The 21,192-nt window shown below is 36.2% G+C and overlaps 1 protein-coding gene across 1 annotated transcript; it reads left to right on the top strand.

Moving 5' to 3' along the window:
- The first annotated feature begins 1,107 nt into the window (after positions 1-1,107).
- cacng7b (calcium channel, voltage-dependent, gamma subunit 7b) lies at positions 1,108-20,947 on the top strand. Its single transcript, XM_038284200.1, has 6 exons — positions 1,108-1,350; positions 9,111-9,306; positions 9,602-9,688; positions 10,872-11,012; positions 15,504-15,649; positions 17,620-20,947. Exons 2-6 carry the CDS (start codon positions 9,111-9,113, stop codon positions 18,073-18,075), a joined length of 1,026 nt encoding a protein of 341 aa, XP_038140128.1. The 5' UTR covers positions 1,108-1,350; the 3' UTR covers positions 18,076-20,947.
- The last annotated feature ends 245 nt before the right edge of the window (positions 20,948-21,192 follow it).

The following is a 21,192-nucleotide window of genomic DNA, read 5'->3' as shown; positions in this document are numbered from 1 at the left end:
CATTGAACTTTTTCTGGAGGATTAGGTAAGACTGGTAAGAATTGTTTGTGCCCTATCATTAAGGTAATATCAATAAATTGTGTTAACTTTGGTTCACGCTGATGAAAAGAGTTGGATCAGCAATTCAGTGGTTTTCAATTGCTAAAAAGTTCTAGGAAGTTAGTGCTACCTTTGTTTACTATTTAAACTTTGATTACAGAACTTTTCAGAGCAGCATAATGAGTATTTTACTTCTATCAAAATTTAATTGTTTATCCAAAATATCTTGATAAACATACAAGTTAAATGCAAAATATACATTTTTTTCATGTGCTATAGTGCAGTTTTTGACAAATTCCTCAGTCTGAATCTTACAATCTTTACTGCAAGTAAGCAGAAGACGATGCTTTCCATGATTATTTTTCCTTTAAGTTCATTCTCAAGGTATTACTGTGTGCATGAAAGGTATAGACATCTCTTTAGCAGTAAAGCACGAGGCACAGCTGTTTAAGAAACATATTCTTGGGGCAGGGTGAAATACAAAAATCAACAAAATTAAATAAATAGATACAGTGAAAATGCCAAAGATTGCAAGTTTAAAGATTTACCATAGACTCTGCTGCCCCCTACAACAAAAGTATGAAATTCTTTGGGTGTGGAAATTGGCATGCAAAGATTTTTGGTATTGTGCCTTTTCAGTGGATGGATGGATGGATGGATGGATAAAAAGGTTTGTGTTCATTCTTTTCCATTTGTTATAAGTTATACGTCTTTGCTTTTGAATTGAATCACTTAATCATATTTTTTGGAAGAAGATAATTTTAACCCAGCCAGCTGCATTAAACCAATAGTGCAATTAGTAATTGTTCAGCAAAAGACAGAAGCATGAAGCAGAAAACCATAATTTCTCTTAACAAAAGCAATTTTGACACTTTTACAGTGCAAATTGCACAAGTTGCATAAAACACTCAAACTAACAAAGTCGCTCTTAATGGTAATATTTGTTAGAAGACGTGGTTGGCTGAAGAATAATAAACCCAATAATCAGAATAGAGTATATGTAAAGCTCTCTCTCCTCCTCCCTCTCTCTCTCTCTCTCTCCTCCTCTCTCATGCCCCCGCTAGAGCATCTCTCCGTGTTTGTAGCCAAAGTGGCTCAGTGAACGATCCACCGCAGTGCCTGGGACTGACTGCGTGTAAGACGTAGAGAAAGAAGGGGGATTTCAGGGATGGAAAGGAGAACTTAGGAGTAAACGGAGGAGGAATAGACAGAGAGGAGGAGGAAAAGGGACCCAAACCCTAGCACGGCACAGCCTCCCCTGGAGTGGGGTTTCTTGGCTTCTGACGTGTGCGCACGACTCTTAGAGACACTGTGAGTATTTTTCCTTCTGGATTCCTGTGTTTCCTTGGCAGTAATCACGATGCTTACTGAGTCATTTGAATTGTAGGCGCGCGTGTGTGTGAGGCAGCTGTGAAAAGAGCAGGATTCATGACGCGTATTGGCGTCGTGTTAATAAAGACAGACAGCAGCTCGTTTCAGGGCGCACAGGGAAACGGTTTTATTCCGACAGCCAAGTCATCCTCAAATAACTCCACTGCAGTTTCACGGCGTTCACATGTTTCTCGCTCTGCCTTTAACATCCTCACAAACTCTGTGCGCAGTCTCTGCCTCAGGTTCTGGTGGCTCAGTGGGAATGTACAGCTGTCGTTCTCTCTGCTGTGTGGAAATGCTTTGCCACGCGTGTTGCCGCACAGAGGAAACGTTTACCAGGATCCAATTCTCTGATCCAGTCCGTCTGCGTTTAGTCCACGTGAAGTCGTTTATTTCCCAATGAGTGATTTCAAAGATTTTTCTCCGAGCCGGATTTTTGAGACGCTGCTCAGAGGGATAATTAGTTCAGCATATAGTTGGACGCACTCCTGCCGTGCGCGCCCATGTTGGATTCTGTCTTATATCTTCTTGACTTTTTCAAGTTTTTTTTTTCTTTTTTTGATCTTCCTATGTTCTCAGAATATTTTCACATCTTCATAAAATGAAGGTTCATGGTTTCTCATGTTTTATTCCCCTATTCTTATCTTTACAAAAGAAATAGAGAAATGTATCACTTCAATTCAGTCCAGTCCATCACTAGCTAATGTCAGGTGGTGTCAATGATTAGTTCTGGCCTACTGGAGGTGTTATGCCTGACTCAATTCTAATGGTTCTCAGATACGCATTGAAATGTATTTTTTTTCCCTCAAATACAATAGCAACTTCATGATTATGTCTCAAATGATTCATGTGTAATCTAGAATTGTCTTATTCTCATTCCAAATCAGCTAATCAAACATAGCTCACAAAATAAATGACAGTGAAGCAGTCATTTATATCTGCATAAAAATCATAAATCAGATGTAAGTTGTTGTTTTTTAATGGAATGCAAAGTGCAGTCATATTTTCTGACAGTATTTTCTCCTGGCACAATAAAGGGGGCAGCTGCTCTCCAATGACGGGATAAGTGACAGAAAAGTTGTTTTAGGGTTTATTACACAGAGGACTCCAGTTTCTTACACCATGCACATTACAGAGGAGGGGGCATTAGTGTTTCCCAAACATTTTTTTTTGTCTAGAGGCAACCACTACCACATTTTTTGTTCTGTGCTATACTTCCACATGTCCTAAATCACACAATAACCGAATCTCCAAATCATATATTAACATCAGCATCATCAATCATCAGTTATGTGCACTAATAACTCTATTGCAGGAGGGGATCATTGTAAGCAATAGAAAATCAGTTTCCTGAAAGGTAGTTTTTTTTTCTTTTAGCACCCCATCTTGCCTCCATGAGCAGAAAACTATTTATCTCTCCATATCAAAACCTGCTACTGTCCTTATCCTTCCCTGTTATCCAACACACTTTCACTCTCCTTTTGCTTGGCATCTCTTTGTCCTGTAAGTTAAAAAGTCCTGCCAATCTGTAGATTGAGATAGATTAGAGTGAATTAAACCCTTTGTCCCCTTGTGGCTCCTATCTAACCAGTTAAATTGGTTCATTGCTTTCTTGGAGAAAGAGACAGAGAAGGCTGAAGTGTCAGAGCCTTAAAATGGGATTGCTATCGCACTTCTGTGAAGGTAATTGTTTTCCTTTACTGCTTGTGGAGTCTACCTGGAATTTCTAAATGTTTTATTTTTTTAATATATATAATTTTATATTATCTTCTTGATATCAAAACCAATTGTAGACAAGTTTGAAAAAGATTTTAATTGTAGAATTGTTTTTTTTTTCTTTGGCTTTTTTATCCTTGTTCTATGAGTACTGTCTTACTTATTGGTATTTGTATTTTGGAACTTCATTTTCTATTTGCGTATTGCAAAGTTTACAATGTGACACTGCACAGTGTAGTGACTGGTAGCATGTGCAGAGAAAAAGATTTTGGTTTGATTCCCGAACTGCGGCCTCTCTGCATGAAGTTTCATGTTCTATTAATTCTGGATAGGCTCTGTCCAGGTATTTTGGCTTTCTAGATCACTATTTTATGAATAATCTTCTGGACCTGTTTATTGTGTTTGTAGTAGGAACGCAGAGCTTTGTTTTTATCTTCTTAAGCACCATGTCTTTTTATTTATTTATTTAAAAAAACATATATATAGAAAAGCACCATGTCTTGCAGAACAAAAAGTATTTCAATGACCTATTGATTGATAGTTCTTATTTAAAAAAAGAAATAAATAAAAATTGTATTTAAAATAAGCCAAAACCAAACCTGGTTTAGTTTTCTGAAGCTGATGGGGAAGGTGCTGTCCGTGGTGCTGAAAAACGTTTCACTCAGAGACACTTCTCCGTCTCTGCCTCCTTCTGACTTTTTTCAGATTATTTATTCATATCACCATTCATTTCTGAGCGTTATATGTGTGCTGATAATATTTTCTGTGTACTCTATTTGTGCACATGGTCATGCCTTGTCATTTATGTGAACTTTGAAGTATTATTCTAATAACCTCCTCTGACATAGTTTGGCTCTATAAATCTGGATGATTTGGATGATTAAAAAATACAAAAATGAAGATGAAGAAGTAGAAGATAGCTATACAAGAACAGGTATGACACAAACCGATGTGTAGCTAACTATTTATTCAATTCTTAAGCCCTGGTGCCTTAGATGACAGAACCAATTTGCTATCAAGCACTCATAAGTTTGTTTTATTTGAATGACATTTCTTCTTTATATACCTGATTATACTTTCTTAAGTATATTTTGTCAATACGTTTTTGTTTAAAGTCTGTCTTATTTATTACTGGACTTTTCTTGATTCCTACTCTAGAATTGCATAAATTAATTCTAGAATTGATTCCAGAATTGATTAATTAAAACTGTAAACTCTCAGGTGCTTTGTTTCTTTTTCTGAAGTGCACCGTTTACTTCTCTTTATACTTTTCATTCTTACTGCTCAGAGATAAAGAAATAATATTCAACCATGTTGCAGCAACATAGAAAGGGAAATAACTCCTGCAGTCACAGATCCCACAATGGCTGTTCAGATAAGATGAGACCGTGCTTAGCCTTTCAGGGTTTATTCCCCTGTTGGACAACTGTTTCTGTCATAGTTTCAATTGTAAAGGCTTCGAGTATTAACCACATAAAGATGAGAGAGAATGAAGAAGCGGCTTTTTTATGTGTTGTAGGGTTGTTGTTTTTTGCAGTTTTGAAGATTACTAATAAATGGTTAAAGGCATCATTAAGATTTACCTGATGTTTTGTAGCTCATTTTTATAGAATGTTTCTCTGCACAGTCAGTAGCTGAACAATTCTCCCTCTGCTGATTTGCATTTTCCTACTACAGTTTATAAAAAAAAAAGCTTAACTCATGAATAGTTTAATTTTTACTCTGTGGTTTATTGCTCCCTTAAAATGTGGAGATATATAAAAAGAAGGGTAGAAATCATACAGATTTTTTATATTCAATTTCATGCATGGTATTTTATGACAAATTTGCATGAAAGTCTCACTCTAAGTAGCTTCCTATTTGTAGAAATTGTTTATTGTGGTCATATAAGAAGATTTTCTTATTAATAAAATGTTGGTGAAACTTTATAAAAGTGATCAGACAGTGACAAATGTGTTATGAGAATTTTCCAAAAATTGATAGAGGCAGGGGGCAGTTCACAGTCAATCTACAGACTACATTGCACTCATAGGAAACTTAAGCACAACTTAATAAAATAATTCAGAAAAGCTTAAGAAAGATGTATGCATATATTTATGTTTTTATGCTGTCTCAATAAATCATAAATAGTTTTGCATAATGGTGGCCATAGCGGTGCATGCAGGCACCAAGTGGCCCTCAAAGGTTAAGTGGGGTGCCCTCAGCATCTTCTCAAAACAGAAAAACTCTGCAATGGCCTAAGTTTGAAATTTTATTTTATGCTGTTGCTCTTCTTTTCTAATAATTTATAGAGCATATCATCATGTAGGGCATTTAGGCATTTATTAAAAAAAAAATGACAATATCTTAAAGAAAATTAGAAATTACAAGAAACAAAACAAATATATTTTTTTATGTTTAGTTCAGGTGAACTCTGACCCCTCCAGTTCATTGTTCACTATTAGTTGCCCTTCCTAAGACACAATACTCATGAAGTAACCTTCAGCCTTAAGAAGGTTGGTGACCCCTGATATATTTAATGAATGGATTAAATAGGGGTTCATTTTTAAATGTAATTATGGAAAAGACTCATAGATGACTTGAACAAGCATATATTTTGCCTTCTTCCTCATAACACAAAGATTGGTCCTGTGACAGAGAGTTTGTAATATTTATTGTAAGTATGTCGATTTTGACAATATATTACTTCATCGATATTGACATTTTAGGAACAGAATACTAAGGGAAGTGTTAAATAGAAAAAAACAGCTTTTGTACATTCGAAGACTGCCCATTAAAAAATGTTTGTTAAATTTCTCTTTTCATTTGATAAAAAAGATAAACTATTAACAGCAAAGAAATTTACAGAACATTAAAAATTGTTGTTTTGTTTTCTTCTCATGAGAACAACGTGAACATTCTTCTTCATTCTCTGATTTCCTTCTGCGGATCACCTTCCTTCCTTGAGTAAAACTTTTAAAAATAAAACTTAATTGTTCTTCTAAACAGCAGTGATACCATAAAGCTGTTCTCAGCTTTTATTAAAAAAAAAAATTGAGAAATGATAATTGAATACAGCACTTGGGGGACAGTTATGACTCTCAATAGAAGCAGGAGGGAGCACCGTTTTCTTCCTATCATGTCAGCTTACAGGCAAGTTATGAGCTAAAAATCATGCATCATTTTTCGCTTTCAAATAGAACTTTAAACGTTTCAGGCATTTCAGAGACATTTCTTTGTGTAGAATAAGAACCCTAATGATCCAACTGTATTTGAAGGCAGTGACACTTTAACTAGACAACTCCAAAACTTTCTTTTTGAGACATTTAAATGTGGACTCGACAGTTTTTGTTTTCTTTTTTTTTTATCATCGTTCTGCATAATCCAAGAGCACATAAGTTTAAGTTTATAAACTGACTCTTTCAGGATTTGTACTAGAAAGCAGAAATACATTTTTCATCAACAACAGCAATTTTATTTTGAGCATTTTTTTTAATAGTAAATTTGGTCTTTGGAAGATATAACTCCTCTACTATGCTTTCTCCATCTATAGCTAATGACTCTTATGTGGTCATGAATATATTATTTCAATTATATCTGTTGAAATGCTGTTAGGTTCAAAAGCTATGTGTAACTTTTATTTATTCAGTTGATAGAATTTTTATTCATTATTACATCTGTCAATCTTATGTTATTTCTGTGACCATTGTGGATTCTTCTTTTATGAAACAGGATTACCATCAATTTTGACCAAGTTTGGAGAATCATGGACATCAGCATTCAAATGCTATATTACGGACTGAGGTCAAATACAAACAAGCTGCTCATTAAGCCAGTGCTAATTATGTCCAGTTAAATCACTGTCAAGTGTATCACCCTGAAAACTCTATAAGCTGTTATTTTTATAAAAAGACAAGCCACTTTTTGTATATGTAGGGGGAAAAAAGTAATTATTACAGATGAGACACACAATTAGAAAGAAAGTCTGTTGGTTTCGGTGATTCAGCCTCTCTACCTTCCTTAAAAAAATCTGCTTTAATAAGGTGAGACAGCCATTATGCTGCCTGAGAGGCAAAACCAGATGAAGATGAAGTCTGCTGCGCACTCCCTCCTGTTTGTTGGGCTTATTGCTGTGTGTAATGCAGTGTAATAAGTGAAGGCAAGTTCAGATGAGCTGGGATCTTTCTTCCTTCCTTTACCACATTACAAGATATTTAAGGAAGAAACATGCCCTGAAGAAATTGAAAAAAGAAACCACAAGAATGATAATTGTAGATTTTTCACAGTAATATATTTCCGAAATTCAGTAACATTACATGTAAGATATAATATGCATACTCCTTTGCCATTTTTCCTATCTGTCCTCCTGCAGTCAAAAACTGTAATGTATTTTATTGGGAATTGAAATTACAGACCAATACTACCGGTAAGTTGCGCCTAACTGTAAACTGAAGAAAAAAAAAATTGGAATTTAACCTTTTTTCATGAACAAAAAATAAAAACAAGAAAATACAATGTGCATTCAAATTTATAACTCTTTACTTTGGTGCTTACAAATGTATTTTACTGCAAACAGCTGCCTTCGGACATATCCTAATTGCAAAATAGCATCTGCTTGTGTCTGATTTCAAATTATGTTCTGTGAAAGCATCAAAGACTTGTTAAAGAACTTCTGGCCAATGCGTAAAACACTATATTTGTCCATTTGTAAATAAGTTAATCTGAATACGGTCAAATGACACCAAAATTGAATGGCTAATAGTGACTTTGAAGATTTTTGGCTGGCTTTTGGGGAAGAATTTACGGCGGACAAGCCTGAATACCCATTGGTATTCTTAAAAAAAAAAGAAGGATAATTTGAAGCTGACATGCACAAAGAAGGTATGGGGATTAAATATGCAGAAACTGCAGAATTAAATGCATCTAAACTGAGATATTGGATTTGAGTGCAATTTAATCAGTTCATAATATCAATTATTGGCCAATATGCAAAACCAGTTGATGATGAAAAATTAACAATGCACACTAAATCCATTAAATATGAGGATGGCAGCATCGTGCTATTGGGGTGCTTTCCTCACAGATTTTATGGGAGGATGAATGTAGCTTTAGGCGGGGCTATCCTAGAAGAATAATCGGCAATTGATGTGAGACAGGAGGGAATGTTCCTTCTAGAAGGAAAGCTATGAGGTCAAGAAGAATTTGCTGAAAAGTCATACACTAGATCTGAAAAGCTGGTTAAACCCCACCCACCCCGTGCAAAGTATTGACTTGTATGAGTATGATAATAATTAATAGCACATTTTTCAGATATTTATTTGTTAGACGAAAAAAGACTATTTTACTTTTATTTCAGTTATGTGCTGTGTTCTTTCTATCTACCACAGAAAACCAAAAAAGTAAGATACATAAAAGCTTTGTTCTTGCAAAAAAGTCTGAATACTTGGTCTGATTACTTTTACAAGACACTGTAGTTACAGTAAACAACATGTCTACTTATTATACGTTTCACTTATTTGTTGTGCAGAAATAACTAAATAGCATGTCCAAATTAAGTCGATGCCAGAAGCAGAGCAACCACATGCAGCACACGTGCACTGAGACACATGAATCTAAACAGACAGCTCGCTCAAATGTGCATGTGCAGTTCAGCCAGAACTAAGCCACAGAAAGCCTATGTCTGAGTCACCGTCTTCTTTATGCTTCTGTTCCCTCCAAAGCTGGGTTTTCAAAATCCTTGTCTAACTTAGTCTGGGAGGTCAGCATCTGTTACACTGGCTCCACTCCGACCTTTAATGTGATTGGCTGCCAGCATGTTTGTAGCTAAATCATCTCCAGCAAAACAAGGCCAGACAAGAAGAATGGCCAGTTGCCTTGAGTCTTTATGGATAAGATTCACATAACAAAAGTATTTCTCTGTTTTTTGTGATCCCTTATTCTTTCTTCTCTTTATTTCCATAGTTCTGATGTTTGATTACTGCTCTGCCTCTCCCTCTGCTTTCCAGATGAGTTCATGCAGCAGCCGTGCATTGACCATCCTGTCCACAGTATTTGGAGCCTGCGGACTGCTGCTGGTGGGGGTGGCTGTGTCCACTGACTACTGGCTGATAATGGTAGAGGGAATCATCCTGCAGCAGAACCAGAGCATGGAGGTGAAGATGGCTCTGCATTCTGGCCTCTGGAGAGTTTGCTTTGTGGCTGGTAGGAATATTTCATTAACTTGTGCGCATATGTTCACACTTACTCACATGCACCATATCCAAGGGCAAAAAAGTAACAAACAAGTATGAACAAATGCTAAAGATTTGCAAGTAGAGAGATATCCAGGCTGCAGAGAGGACAGAAAGAGGGGAGCCTGTGGCTTCTGGAATCAAATCTGTCACAAAACATGATCATTAACAGCAAGAGAGGCCACAGAGACCCGTGCTTCTTAATGCATGACCAACTCAGATCCTAAAAGCAAACCTAGTATTGCTCAATTTCTGCTTCCTCCCAGGATCAGAGAATGGAAGGTGTGTTGCGTCGGAGTACTTCACTGAGCCGGAAATAGAGATAACCACTGAAAACACTGCAAACATCCTAAGTAAGTAAAAGATGGATGTGATATTACATATCTGCTATTTGTTATGAAAAAGATATTATATTGAGTTATGGCCTGTTGACTTGCTCTGATAAATGGGACTGGAGAAAGGAAAGGGTGAAGGATCTGAAGTGAAAGGTGCAGAAAGAAGAAATAGGTTTAGATGCAGTGAAACTTAAGGAGTTGGAGGTCTTTCAAAGAGGAGTTTTCCAGCTTTACCTGTGAGATGTCATAGCAGAAAAAAAGGTTAATAGAAACAAGTTAGAAGGGAATTAATATCTGCAGCTTGCTTTTTACCCTAAGTTCAAATGTTCAATGTGTTTTTTTGTTTTAAAAACTGATGCTTAATCATTCTAACCAGTTTGAAACGTATAGTTTGGTGCATTCTTTTTTTTTTTCTTGGACTGTCAATAAAAGATAACTAGACGTTTTTACAAAGAGAGGGGGAAAAAATTGCATATCAATCTATCTGTTACTGTACAACTTTTAGTTTTCTTCTTAGATAAAAATGTTCCCTCATAAAATCATTTATCAACCCTAACTTTTTATCTATATTTTGTCATAAAGATTTTACTGTATTGTATCACATCTTTGTGTAATAAACCAACAAAAAGGTGCATAAAGTTTTAAAATAGAAGGTAAAGATGACACAATTTTTAAGGATATTTACAACAGAAAAACTGTAAAGTTAAGCAGAAATTCGTATACAGCTATTTTTAATCTGATACCCTTCGATAAAGTCTGACACAACCACTTGCCATCAAAAGTTAGGCTAGTTAGGTTAAAAAACATCAAAAATTTTATGGTGCACTGTTCAAATCAACATTAGAACATGACAGATGAATTCCGCGTTTGCAAACGTCCCAATACATAGTTTTCCTCTAACGTACTGGACAAGCAAGGAGAGCATTAATAAGAGATAAAACCAAGAGGCTAGTGATCACTCCGGAGGAGCTGCAGAGATCAACAGCTCAACTGTATGGCAAAGAAGTAGCACTTAACTCACTATAAACCTATGCTGTTGCATGTTAATCTATCTCATAAAATAGTTAATACTTTTATAAGGTTTTGTGTTTTACAGCCTTTGAATAAATAAAGTTTATTCCATAGCAATATCCTTTCAGTCAAGACTTCCAAGGGAAATCCAATGAGCTATTTTTAACGCTGCGACCTTTTGTTCCCACAGAGATGGTTCGCACAGCCACACCCTTCCCCATGGTGTCACTGCTCTTCGTCTTCACAGCGTTCGTCATCAGCAACATTGGGCACATCCGGCCTCAGCGAACCATCCTGGCCTTTGTGTCCGGCATATTCTTCATTCTCTCAGGTTGGACCCATTACTCATGTTGTGCTGTCATCGCTACATCTTATTATGATCGATTGGAGCAGCCTGCTGTTTCCTGTGTCAAACATTGGAGATGCTTTGTAAATGGCTATTTTTGGAATGGAATACAGGTGTAGAAGATGTCATTAGAAACAGTGACAGGGTTCATTTTTTTAAGGGTTTCAGATTTTCTTCTCTTTTAAAATAGACTTTTAAAGTTGCCTCAGAATCTTTGATCCTCAAAAATATTTAGCATATGGTTTCTCCACAGTGCTGTAGTGATGTTTCTTGAGCAGCAGGTGGCTCTAATGCTCCCCTTTGGAGTAAAGAGTAAAACCTGTTAGGAGGCTCACTGCAGCTTTAGTTTTTCTCTTTGACATTCTTTGTAAGAGGAGACACAGAAGATGAAAGGATTATGACACAGATTCTGGAACAACAGCTTTAACATCCAGGGACCAGGGTGAAATGGGGATTTTAAAATGTAAAGAGTTATAGAGTAGAGAGTTTGTAAGATGATAATAGTAATTAGTAATTACACTCAGCTGCTTGATTATGATGTTGCAGTAAATTATCACTTCATGCATTCCTTGGTTTCCATGGTTTTAGCAGCTTCAGTGGTTCATATGTTTTATTCAGAATATTCTGTTTGTATTCCTGAGGCGGTGGTTTGTTGCAATTTGCATTGATCAAATCTAAGCTCCAATTATTAGAACATAATACAGGCAGAGAGATTTAAAAATACCGTTTAAGTCAGTCATGCATGTCACCTTGGAAAAATCACCTTAGTTTTCTTATGTCTCCTCTGCCATCTTCTTTTGTTGGGAATGTTTTCTCTCTTCATATCACTTGTGATGCCTGAATAAAGATGTGATGTCACCTCAGAGTTGACAGTAGCATGGTTTCTGCATTTCTCATGCCTTCAAACTTTAAGTTGACAAGAAAACCTCTTAGACCTGCTGTTTGTGTAAAAAAAAAACACTCCTGACAGCGCTGCGCCACATTTGAACGTCCATGTCAAATCTAATATTATTCACATCTGGTTCTTACAGTGGGGCTGCTGTCTTTGAATATTGATTCTTTGATGGGTGCCATATGTTTTACCTCATGCATTTAACATTTTAATGGCAGTGAAGAGTGCATGTCTGTGTTTCTTGATGGAAGGGTTTTAATGATGGATGGACTACATCTGGATTAAAAATATTATATGGCGACAGGCACATTTTTTGGCAAACCTGGTAAAATACAATCAAAGGAATGTATTATATGTTATATAGATATTAATTTAGGAGCATGAATTTAGTTGAATAAAAAAAAATAAATACTGAAAATAACAGCAACCGATAAAATAAGGCATGTAGCATGTCTTTTTACAACATTGAAGCATAGCGATAGAGAAGTCCTTGGTAGTTCCTCTCTGAACAAATTTTCTACTAATTCCTGGGTCTTTTCTTAAGCTTTCTTCATCTCACTCCAGAGGATATCTGCGCTGTTTCTGTGTTCATAAATTAAATCGTACTACATCATTATCCAACCAAAGTAACAAATAAGTTGACTTTTTTTTCTTTTTTTTGCATAGTCAAGAGATGTCTATCCAAAGATAGAAAATCCAAAGTGACATACAATCTAACATGCTTTCCAGTGTGTAAAGTAGAAGAAATATCCCACAGCATCACAGATCCTCCACCATTCTTAAGCAGTTTGCATGACATGCTTTACCAAATCTTTATCTTTGGTTTTGCTACTCTGCAGAATTTAGTAAAAAACATATGCTAAGCATTTTGAGATCACTGTTCGTAATTTCAACTGTTTAATTGGGAGCAATTAAGTGCAATTAACATGTTCTTGGATACAAGCTTAAATGTTTTTATTTTTATTTTAAGTATGGTATTATAGCACTGTCACACATTTTACAGGAATAAAATGTGGCCAACCTCAGCATCTTTTTGACTATCCTACTAATCTTTTATCAATTAAAGAATAGATACATTTTTTTCTAAGCAATCTAAGTATTAGTTCCCCATTCTCCTATCTAAATTATGAAATTCCTTCAAAGATTTTATTTTAATTCCATTCTATATCTTATCTAGCTTCTTGCGATACAATATTAGTTCAAATTCAATCCAACCACAACTATAAAACATACAGCATCATTAAGAAAATACTTTTTTTGTCCTTTATGTAATATATCTTTCCTTTATATTATATGATTTTATTTCAAAATGTCACCTTAAAGTTCTTAAAATGCTTTAAAAGTAAGCTGATTTACAAAAGCAGGACTACACTATAGATATCTGTACATTTATGATATATGAAAGTAAAATAAGGTTTGTCATTATATATGTATAGCATAACTATCAAGGTGTTTTGATTGCAGTACATCCAGATAAAATAAAGCATTTCGGCTCTCTTTATATCATAAAACATCAAAAGCAGTGGGTCAAGTTGAAGCAAAGGCTGTGGCTTTTATTATATTTTCAAAAAACTCAAAATGAACCCTGCTTATAATCATTGTCAATCTGAAGAATAAAAGACTCCCATGCAAACACACTCTTGAATGTCTCTAAATGCCTCCTGCTGCACAAAACATTTTGTATATATCTATCACAACTGTTCCTTTAGCCAAGAGCACCATCATTTGTTTCCCATGAGTAAAAGGTTTTTACTGCCAAAACTCAAATAGAACATAACACCTGAGTGCTTTAGAAAAGTATCGTCCCCCTTTTGGCACAAAAACAAAATTTACTTTGCTTTGTGCATGTAAATTCTGCTCATAGAAAGAATATATGCGAAGGTTATAAAATCTAAAAACTATTCTTGCATCACACTGTGAAAACTCCTTAAACCTTTCAAGCATTTTTTTTTATCTTTCATACATCCATCCATCTTATCCTGCTAAGTCCTGTCAGGGTCAAGGTGGGGCTGCTGCCTATGTCCGGCTGTCTATGGGCGACGGTCGGGGTCCACCCTGGACAGGTCACCACTCTGTCGCAGGGCAACACAGAGACACACAAAGACGCACAACCATGCACACACTATCACACCTAAGGACTATTTAGAGAGGCCAATTAAACTAACCATCATGTTTTTGGACTGCGAGAGGAAGCCGGAGTACCCGGAGAGAACCCAACATGCACTGGGAGTATATGCAAACTCCATGCAGAATGAACCCGGGCCAGGAATCTAACCCAGAACCTTCTTGCTGCAAAGCAACAGTGCTACCCACTGCACAACTGTTCAGCCCTGCTTTCAAACATATGATACTAAAATAAAATTAAAAGAAATTTGAATGTAGCTGGATTTCAAAAATCAAAATTTACTCTGAAGACCTTTTTCTTACACAGTGATCTTCCATCTCTCTGATTCCTTATTTAATCATTATCACATTAAAGACTAAACAATTTTCATGGTCCACTCTAGGGCTGGGCGATAATTCAATAACGATATATATCGATCGATAGACGTGTGGCGCAATAGAAAAAAAGAGGGTCGATAAAAGTTCGATAAAAAAGAAACGCAGTTTTCCTTCCTTCTCATTGTAGCCTAGCATGTAGGTTTATGCTAGTCACTGCTTCCTCCCAACCAATCACAATCGCGGACCCAGGCATGTTGTCACCAAGCGCCGCCCTCTCAAACCACAACACAGAGCACATGAAGATGCAGCAAGGAGAGGTGGAGGAAATTGTTTCAAAGAAAGGTTTCTGTAGTTCGGCAGTCTGTCAGTATTTCGGTCATGGCAAGTCGGACCAAAAACAAACCACAGTCATCTGGAAAATGTGTAGGGAACCAGAGAAAACGAAGTCTGATAACACAACCAACTTTTTTTTATCATCTCAGCCGCTCACAACCGCAGGAGTAAGAGCTGTGTAGGCCCCGGTGCGGCTCCCCTCCGAGGAATCTTCGGAAAATATATATATATTTTCAGTTCTGGGCAGTTTCCCACGTAGTTCTAACAATTGAGATAAAAATGCTGAGGGACCAGAAACTTCAAAGTAATAACTCAGGTTAAAGCAGGAAACGGGGGCGGCGGCGGTGGGGGGGCATTTATTTATTTGTTATATTTATTTTGGTCACTTTTCTGGTCACTTTAGTTTATTCTTTGTCAGTATTTAATAACATAACTCAGGTCTCTTAAGTTATTTTTCTTTAAAACAATTCTGTTATGGTTAAAAAAGTTGGTTAAATAAAGATTTAATTCGAAGTCTGTGTTTGTGTTTTTTATTAAAATTAAATCATTTAGCAATATTATAAAAAGTCCAGGCAGAGCTGCACATAAAATATGGTTTCAAATCTTTTCAATAATTATCGATATCGATCAATATGCATTTTTTTTTATCGATAAGCTTTTTTTCTATATCGCCCAGCCCTAGTCCACTCATATATTTCTCTTTTTCTCTGGCCAGACTGGTCTGTCTGTCTCCATCATGATATAAAGGACCTTCATGTATCTGACTCTGTATTCCTCTCCCCCTGTCATTGTGAATGTGTTACATGCAGGCCTAAGTCTGGTGGTGGGCCTTGTACTCTACATCTCCAGCATTAATGACGAGGTGATGAACCGGCCTAGAGAGCCTGAGCAGTTCTTCAATTACCACTACGGCTGGTCTTTCGCTTTCGCTGCCTCTTCCTTCTTACTCAAAGAGGTCAGTGTGGGTTATGACTGCGTGCAAGGATTTCTGTTTGGAAGTATAGTTTGTTCTGCTATTGCTTGTTTGATTAAATCTGTATCATTGTTTTATCCTTAGCTTCTGCAGCTGCCTTGATGAAATTGAGTCTCTAAAAAAACAAATAAAGAAGCAACATGACAGAAAACATAACTGCGTAGCACAAATGAGATTTACCCCTGTTTAATATCAGTATAGTTTTCAGCGTGGTCTTAGGTTTGTGTTTGACACAAAATGTCTGTATGTATCAGAGTGTGTGTTGATGTGGAAAGTCAATAATCCAGATGAAGTGTTAAAGAATACAACGTAATGGACCTGTCAGTCACAAAAACTCAGCTTCTCCTTTAAATGTGCTTTCAAATATTCTTGATTTAAGTTTTATATTTGCCAAAATCCCAGCATCTATCATGTTTTTCTGACTGGTGTTTTATGTCTAATAATAATTATCTTATTTTGGTAATCTAGTATTTCCGACAAGTTTCTTACATATTCCATAAATGATAAGCTATAAGGAGTTTAATGAGTCAAATTTTCTTTATGCAATGAAACAACTTTATGTTCAAAACCTTGAATAAAGCAGCTTCAGTCTAATAAAAGCCTTTCATCAATTATGAGAATTTTAATATTTTGATATTCCAACTTCAGAAGAGGAAGAAATGTTGCAGACAAAAAAAAAAAAATAGGACACTCCATTTATCATATTTGGCTGACTGGAGATGTGTGGCTACATGTTTTCCAAGTCTGGCAGACTGGCTGATCCGACCTGATCCTTTCCATCACCTGTCTGCTACAGAGGCAGCTGAAGTCTGCGACACAAAGAACCAACCAAACTAACTTGCCAAATATGGATGAGATAAATGTTCCTCTGTAGCATATGATTTGCTACTTTCTTTGTAATTTTTTTGTGTAAAGTTCCTGTTAAGTTTGTTTTTCTCTCGGACATTCTCTACATCCCTCAGTGGCTTTCAAAAAACCCATCATCCCAAATCCCAAACCTGTGAACAATAAGAGACCAATGTGGCTTGCCTTTTTAGGAGAGGCCTTTTAGCTGCAAACAGAACTACTTTTAGAGCTGGAAGCTAATCCCTCTTTGGCTGGGAGAGGAACTGAGAGCCATGGGGCAGGAATATGAGTGACCCTGAAAAGTAACCAGTCTTTTGTGACCAACTATAGGTACTATCTTTTGTCTTCTTACCCCTGATTGTCTGATTTGGTTCAATGGATGTTTCCGCACTTTCAAAAATATTAAGTTTGTTCTTGTTTCACCATATTCTTTTCTTAACTCCAGAAGGAGGCCAATAATACCTTTAATAAAAGTTTTAAATGGCTATGGTTTTATTCAATTCAATAGAGAAATACTTTATTGATCCCCAAGGGAACATTAAAATAAATGCTTCAATGAATTGTAGATGTAAATAGCTTTACACAGAAATGATCTTCTATAAAGGTCTGTTTTGCACTGGATCTGGGAAAGCCTTTGACTGAAGACATTCTACATACAAAATTTGTTATATTTATTAATGTATTAATTAAAGAAAATTTAATATATCAGAATTAAGAAATTGTTCATTGCTAAATGAAATGTCTTAAAAAATACCTTTTTTTGAAAATTCTGTGCTTAAAAAAATTATTAAATAGTCCCAAGCATAACACTTCCAAGTCAACTTAAACCTAAACTGCAATGGTTGATATGGCAGCAGAAACTAACATTTGTACAGCCTTTTATGTAAAGTTTATCAATTAAATCTATTTAAAGGGATTTGGTCACCTTTCCTTTGCCCCTTTTCCCTTGATGTTAACATGAAAAACAACCTGGAAATCAAAATAGAGGAATTTTATGCTTTCTTACTTATTCTCACAATCTCAGGCCCAACATAGCAAATCATAATTAACTCCTAATTGTGCTCCTAATACGTTCTAATCCTGACTTGTAATTGATTTTCTCTTAGGGGGCTGGAGTTCTGTCAGTCTATCTATTCATGAAACGCTATGCAGAGGAAGAGATGTACCGCCCCCACCCTGCTATATACCGCCCCCGCTTGTCTGAGGGTAGCGACTACAGTGGCCAGTACCTCCACCCCGAGTCCTCCTGGCCCCCGCCAAAGAGAGGCCGCAGCACCTCAGAGGCCTCAAGCGACATTTCGATCCAGCTTAACCAGACATCACAAGCACCACAAAAATGTACCCTCCAAGTCGGCAGCCATGGAAGTCCTCCCTCTGTGTCTTCTTCTGCAGGAAGCTACCAGATGCAGCCACAGTCCGGTGGTTACCCCACTACACACACCCTACCCAGGTCCCACTCCTCACACCCTCAGGGCCAGGCTCTTCCCATGGCCATGCCCCCATCGCCTGTACCTCCCCCTCACTATCACACACATGTGCACATGAGCGCCTCCCCCTGTTAGGAAACGGGAGCTTCAGGACGGGAATACGACCCACTGACTTTTCATTATCAAATAAGCTGAACATTTAGATCTGGATCAGAGTAGAGGCTGAGCTTTGATCAGGCTTTCAATGAAGCAGAAAATGTAGCTTGATACTTTATGAATAAAGAGAGACAAAGCTAAGGAAACTAACAGACAAAACGTAACAAAAAAAATAAAGCAAAGCAGCTAAATAGAAAGTAATTTTGTGACGTTACAATGAGAGAAACTGTTCTTCAGAAAGACATTAGAGGTTAGATTGAATGACAGTAGGTATAAGGGAGGGAGAGTGAGGCAGAGAGGCTGCAGTATTATACAAAGATGCTGCAGTGCTGCAGGACTGTGTATACACTGGAAAATGTGCAATGCAAAACACTGATCTGAAAAATCTGACTGCACATAGATTTTTTAAACTATAAGTCAAACGAGATATGGACTATTTAATGTTTTTACCAAATGGTGAAGTGTGGTTAAATATATTCTATTCTTGTCTGAATTTATGACATCATCAGTTGGATTCCATCACCTACAATGCCATAATAGTGCCCCCAGTGTTATTAAGTATTAGTTCATACAATAATGGTTAAATTAAATTGCACAGAATGAATGTTGTTGGGCTTTTTAACATGCACAGATAATATTAAGAAATATCATTCAAACAACTTCTTGTTTTACATATTTAAGACTCAGATTTGTGTTTCTTGTACATAGCTGCACGTCAGGATTTGTGTTATGAAATTGCAAACGAAGCTTTTACACATGTCACAATGAGAAACTGTCTTTGCTCATTCTGCTTTGGATTTAAGAGAAGCGGATGCAAAAGGTTGCCGAGCATGTTTATTTTCTCCGGTTTTACGGGAGTACCGTGCCCTCTACTGGTCTCAGCTGTGAACAATCCCTGGATGAGACGTTTCTGGATCACAATTCTTCCTCCACTTTTTCTTTTCTTCTGGCTTCTACTTTGTATGATTGAATGTTTGTAAACTTCAACTTTTGAACCCAGAAAATGCCAGTATTAGTGGACACACAAATGAGGACTGTGCAGCACATGTGTTAAGCAATCTTTATAGTTTTAAAATAAACTGTAAAATTACCTATAGCCACATATGTCAGACTCAATTTTCTCTTAAAAGTTTCACAGCCTTTTTTAATGATGCATCCATATCAAACAGTGTTTGGCTGAGATATATATATTTTAACTAGCTAAACATTTTTATAGCACTAACATAAATCTTAACTTCAATCTCTTCAATTATGAGGATTTAGAAAATAGTGAATGTTTTTTTTCTTTTTCTCAGAGTTTTGAGCAACTTCTCTCTATCACACTAAATCATAAGCCACAGTGGCTTGCAAAAATTTAGCATATATTTTGTCACAATACACCTAAATAATTGTATTTATGTATTGTGGGTAAATATAATAGGCCAACACAAAGTATTTTTTTTTTACAAATCTAAAACTTTTTGCATGGATAATGTGTTAATGGCTAGCGTTTTACTACACACAAACTTTGGCATGTACAGTAAAAGTATGATTTTTTTTTATTATCTGAACAGAGCATCTTCCACCACATGTACCTTATCCACTACAAAGTATAAGTTATGGCAAAATACAAACCAAGTATATTTTGGCTTTCTTTGGACAATTAATTGTTTTTCTACCACAGCTGTATTAAGTCAAGGCTTTTCGAGTGAGAGACCAACAGTTATGCTGTCAACTTATTCGCAAAAATCAGTCCTGTTTCCTAATACTACTTCTCAATTCAGTTTTTGACAATTCAGTTTGAAAATGTTGTTAATACACACTTCTACTTCGCAATTATATAATTAATTTTGCTCTATCATACAGAATACATCTAAAATACATTGCAGTAGTATCAATATGTTTGTTTGGCACTTCAAGACTTCATGTTACATAAGGAATTTTGACTGCAAATTACTTCCAATTGAAAGTAACACTTAAACTCAATTCCTGAATACCACACTTTAACATGTTCTTTAAAAAGAGGAAGACATGTGAAATAAACTTTAACTTTTTAACTGAAACGTTTGAGAGTTACTTATTTACCTGCACACCAAGAGTCGGATTTAGTTTGGAAAATTACTGGATTTTTTTCTTTAAAAAAATGTTTATGTGTGTCTGGGTGTGTGGGTGCGTGTGAGTGTAAAGCAGGCATCCCCAAAGTCAGTCCTAAAGGGCCGCTGTCCTGCAGATTTTAGAGGTTTCCCTGCTTCAGCACAGCTGATTTCCATTGATAGCTGATTAACAGGCTTTTGCTGAACTGCAATAATCAGAATCAGCTGTGTTGAAGCTGAGAAACCTCTAAAACCAGCAGGACAGCGGCCCTCTAGGACAGACTTTGGAGATGCCTGGTGTAAAGGTTTGTTATTGTAACGTGAAATAAAGAACAATTTGCCGCCTGGGACTAATTGGTTTGAATTGTCACTGAAATGCTTCTGAGATAAAAAGCGACTCCTACTATAAAAGTTTAGGGAAAACTGATTTTTTTTAAAACTCAAAGATGAGTACGAAGTGAGATTAATATTGTATCACAAAGTCCTGCAGTTTTTATTTTTGTATTTATTTTGCCTGTTTTCTGTTTAGGCAGTTGGCATGACTCCAGCCCCAGGTTTTTGATTGTTATTTTCCTTATGCAGTTCATTGCCTTAGCCACGAGCACTTGTACAGTTTTTGTTAAAAAAAATAATTTCTCCAGTCATTGGATTTGCAAAAATTTAAATTAAACTGTGCTATCCAGTTGTCCTGTAACTTCTGGGTTCCCACAACCTCGATCATAACCAGTGGATGATAACTGCTTTGTTCTTGCTTTAAATAAACACTTTTTTTCTAATAATTTGTTGGTATTTCAGATTTTATATATATAAAAAGCTTTTAATAATGTTTTACTCTTCTCAATGTCTTTGCTCTTTCTTTATCTGGACATTCACTTTTTTTTTATGTGTATACTCAAAGGAGTTTATGGTTGCCTCAGAAATCAACCCAATGTTAATTTGCCATGGAGAATCATTTATAATCGCAAAACAAGTGAAAATAAACAATTTTCAGCGTTTTAAATAGTTATAGTAATATCATAAGTAA

The sequence above is a fragment of the Cyprinodon tularosa genome, unplaced genomic scaffold (assembly GCF_016077235.1).
Source record: "Cyprinodon tularosa strain WSP-4 unplaced genomic scaffold, ASM1607723v1 ctg2, whole genome shotgun sequence".
In the NCBI taxonomy this organism is placed as follows: Eukaryota; Metazoa; Chordata; class Actinopteri; order Cyprinodontiformes; family Cyprinodontidae; genus Cyprinodon; species Cyprinodon tularosa.
This window is presented reverse-complemented; position numbering and strand designations above follow the sequence as displayed.

Excerpts from the sequence above, each read along its gene's own strand:
- cacng7b (XM_038284200.1), top strand. The coding sequence starts at position 9,111 with ATGAGTTCATGCAGCAGCCGTGCATTGACCATCCTGTCCACAGTATTT. Across the intron at positions 11,013-15,503 it reads CATATTCTTCATTCTCTCAG|GCCTAAGTCTGGTGGTGGGC; the intron begins GTTGGACCCATT and ends TGTTACATGCAG. Across the intron at positions 15,650-17,619 it reads CTTCCTTCTTACTCAAAGAG|GGGGCTGGAGTTCTGTCAGT; the intron begins GTCAGTGTGGGT and ends ATTTTCTCTTAG.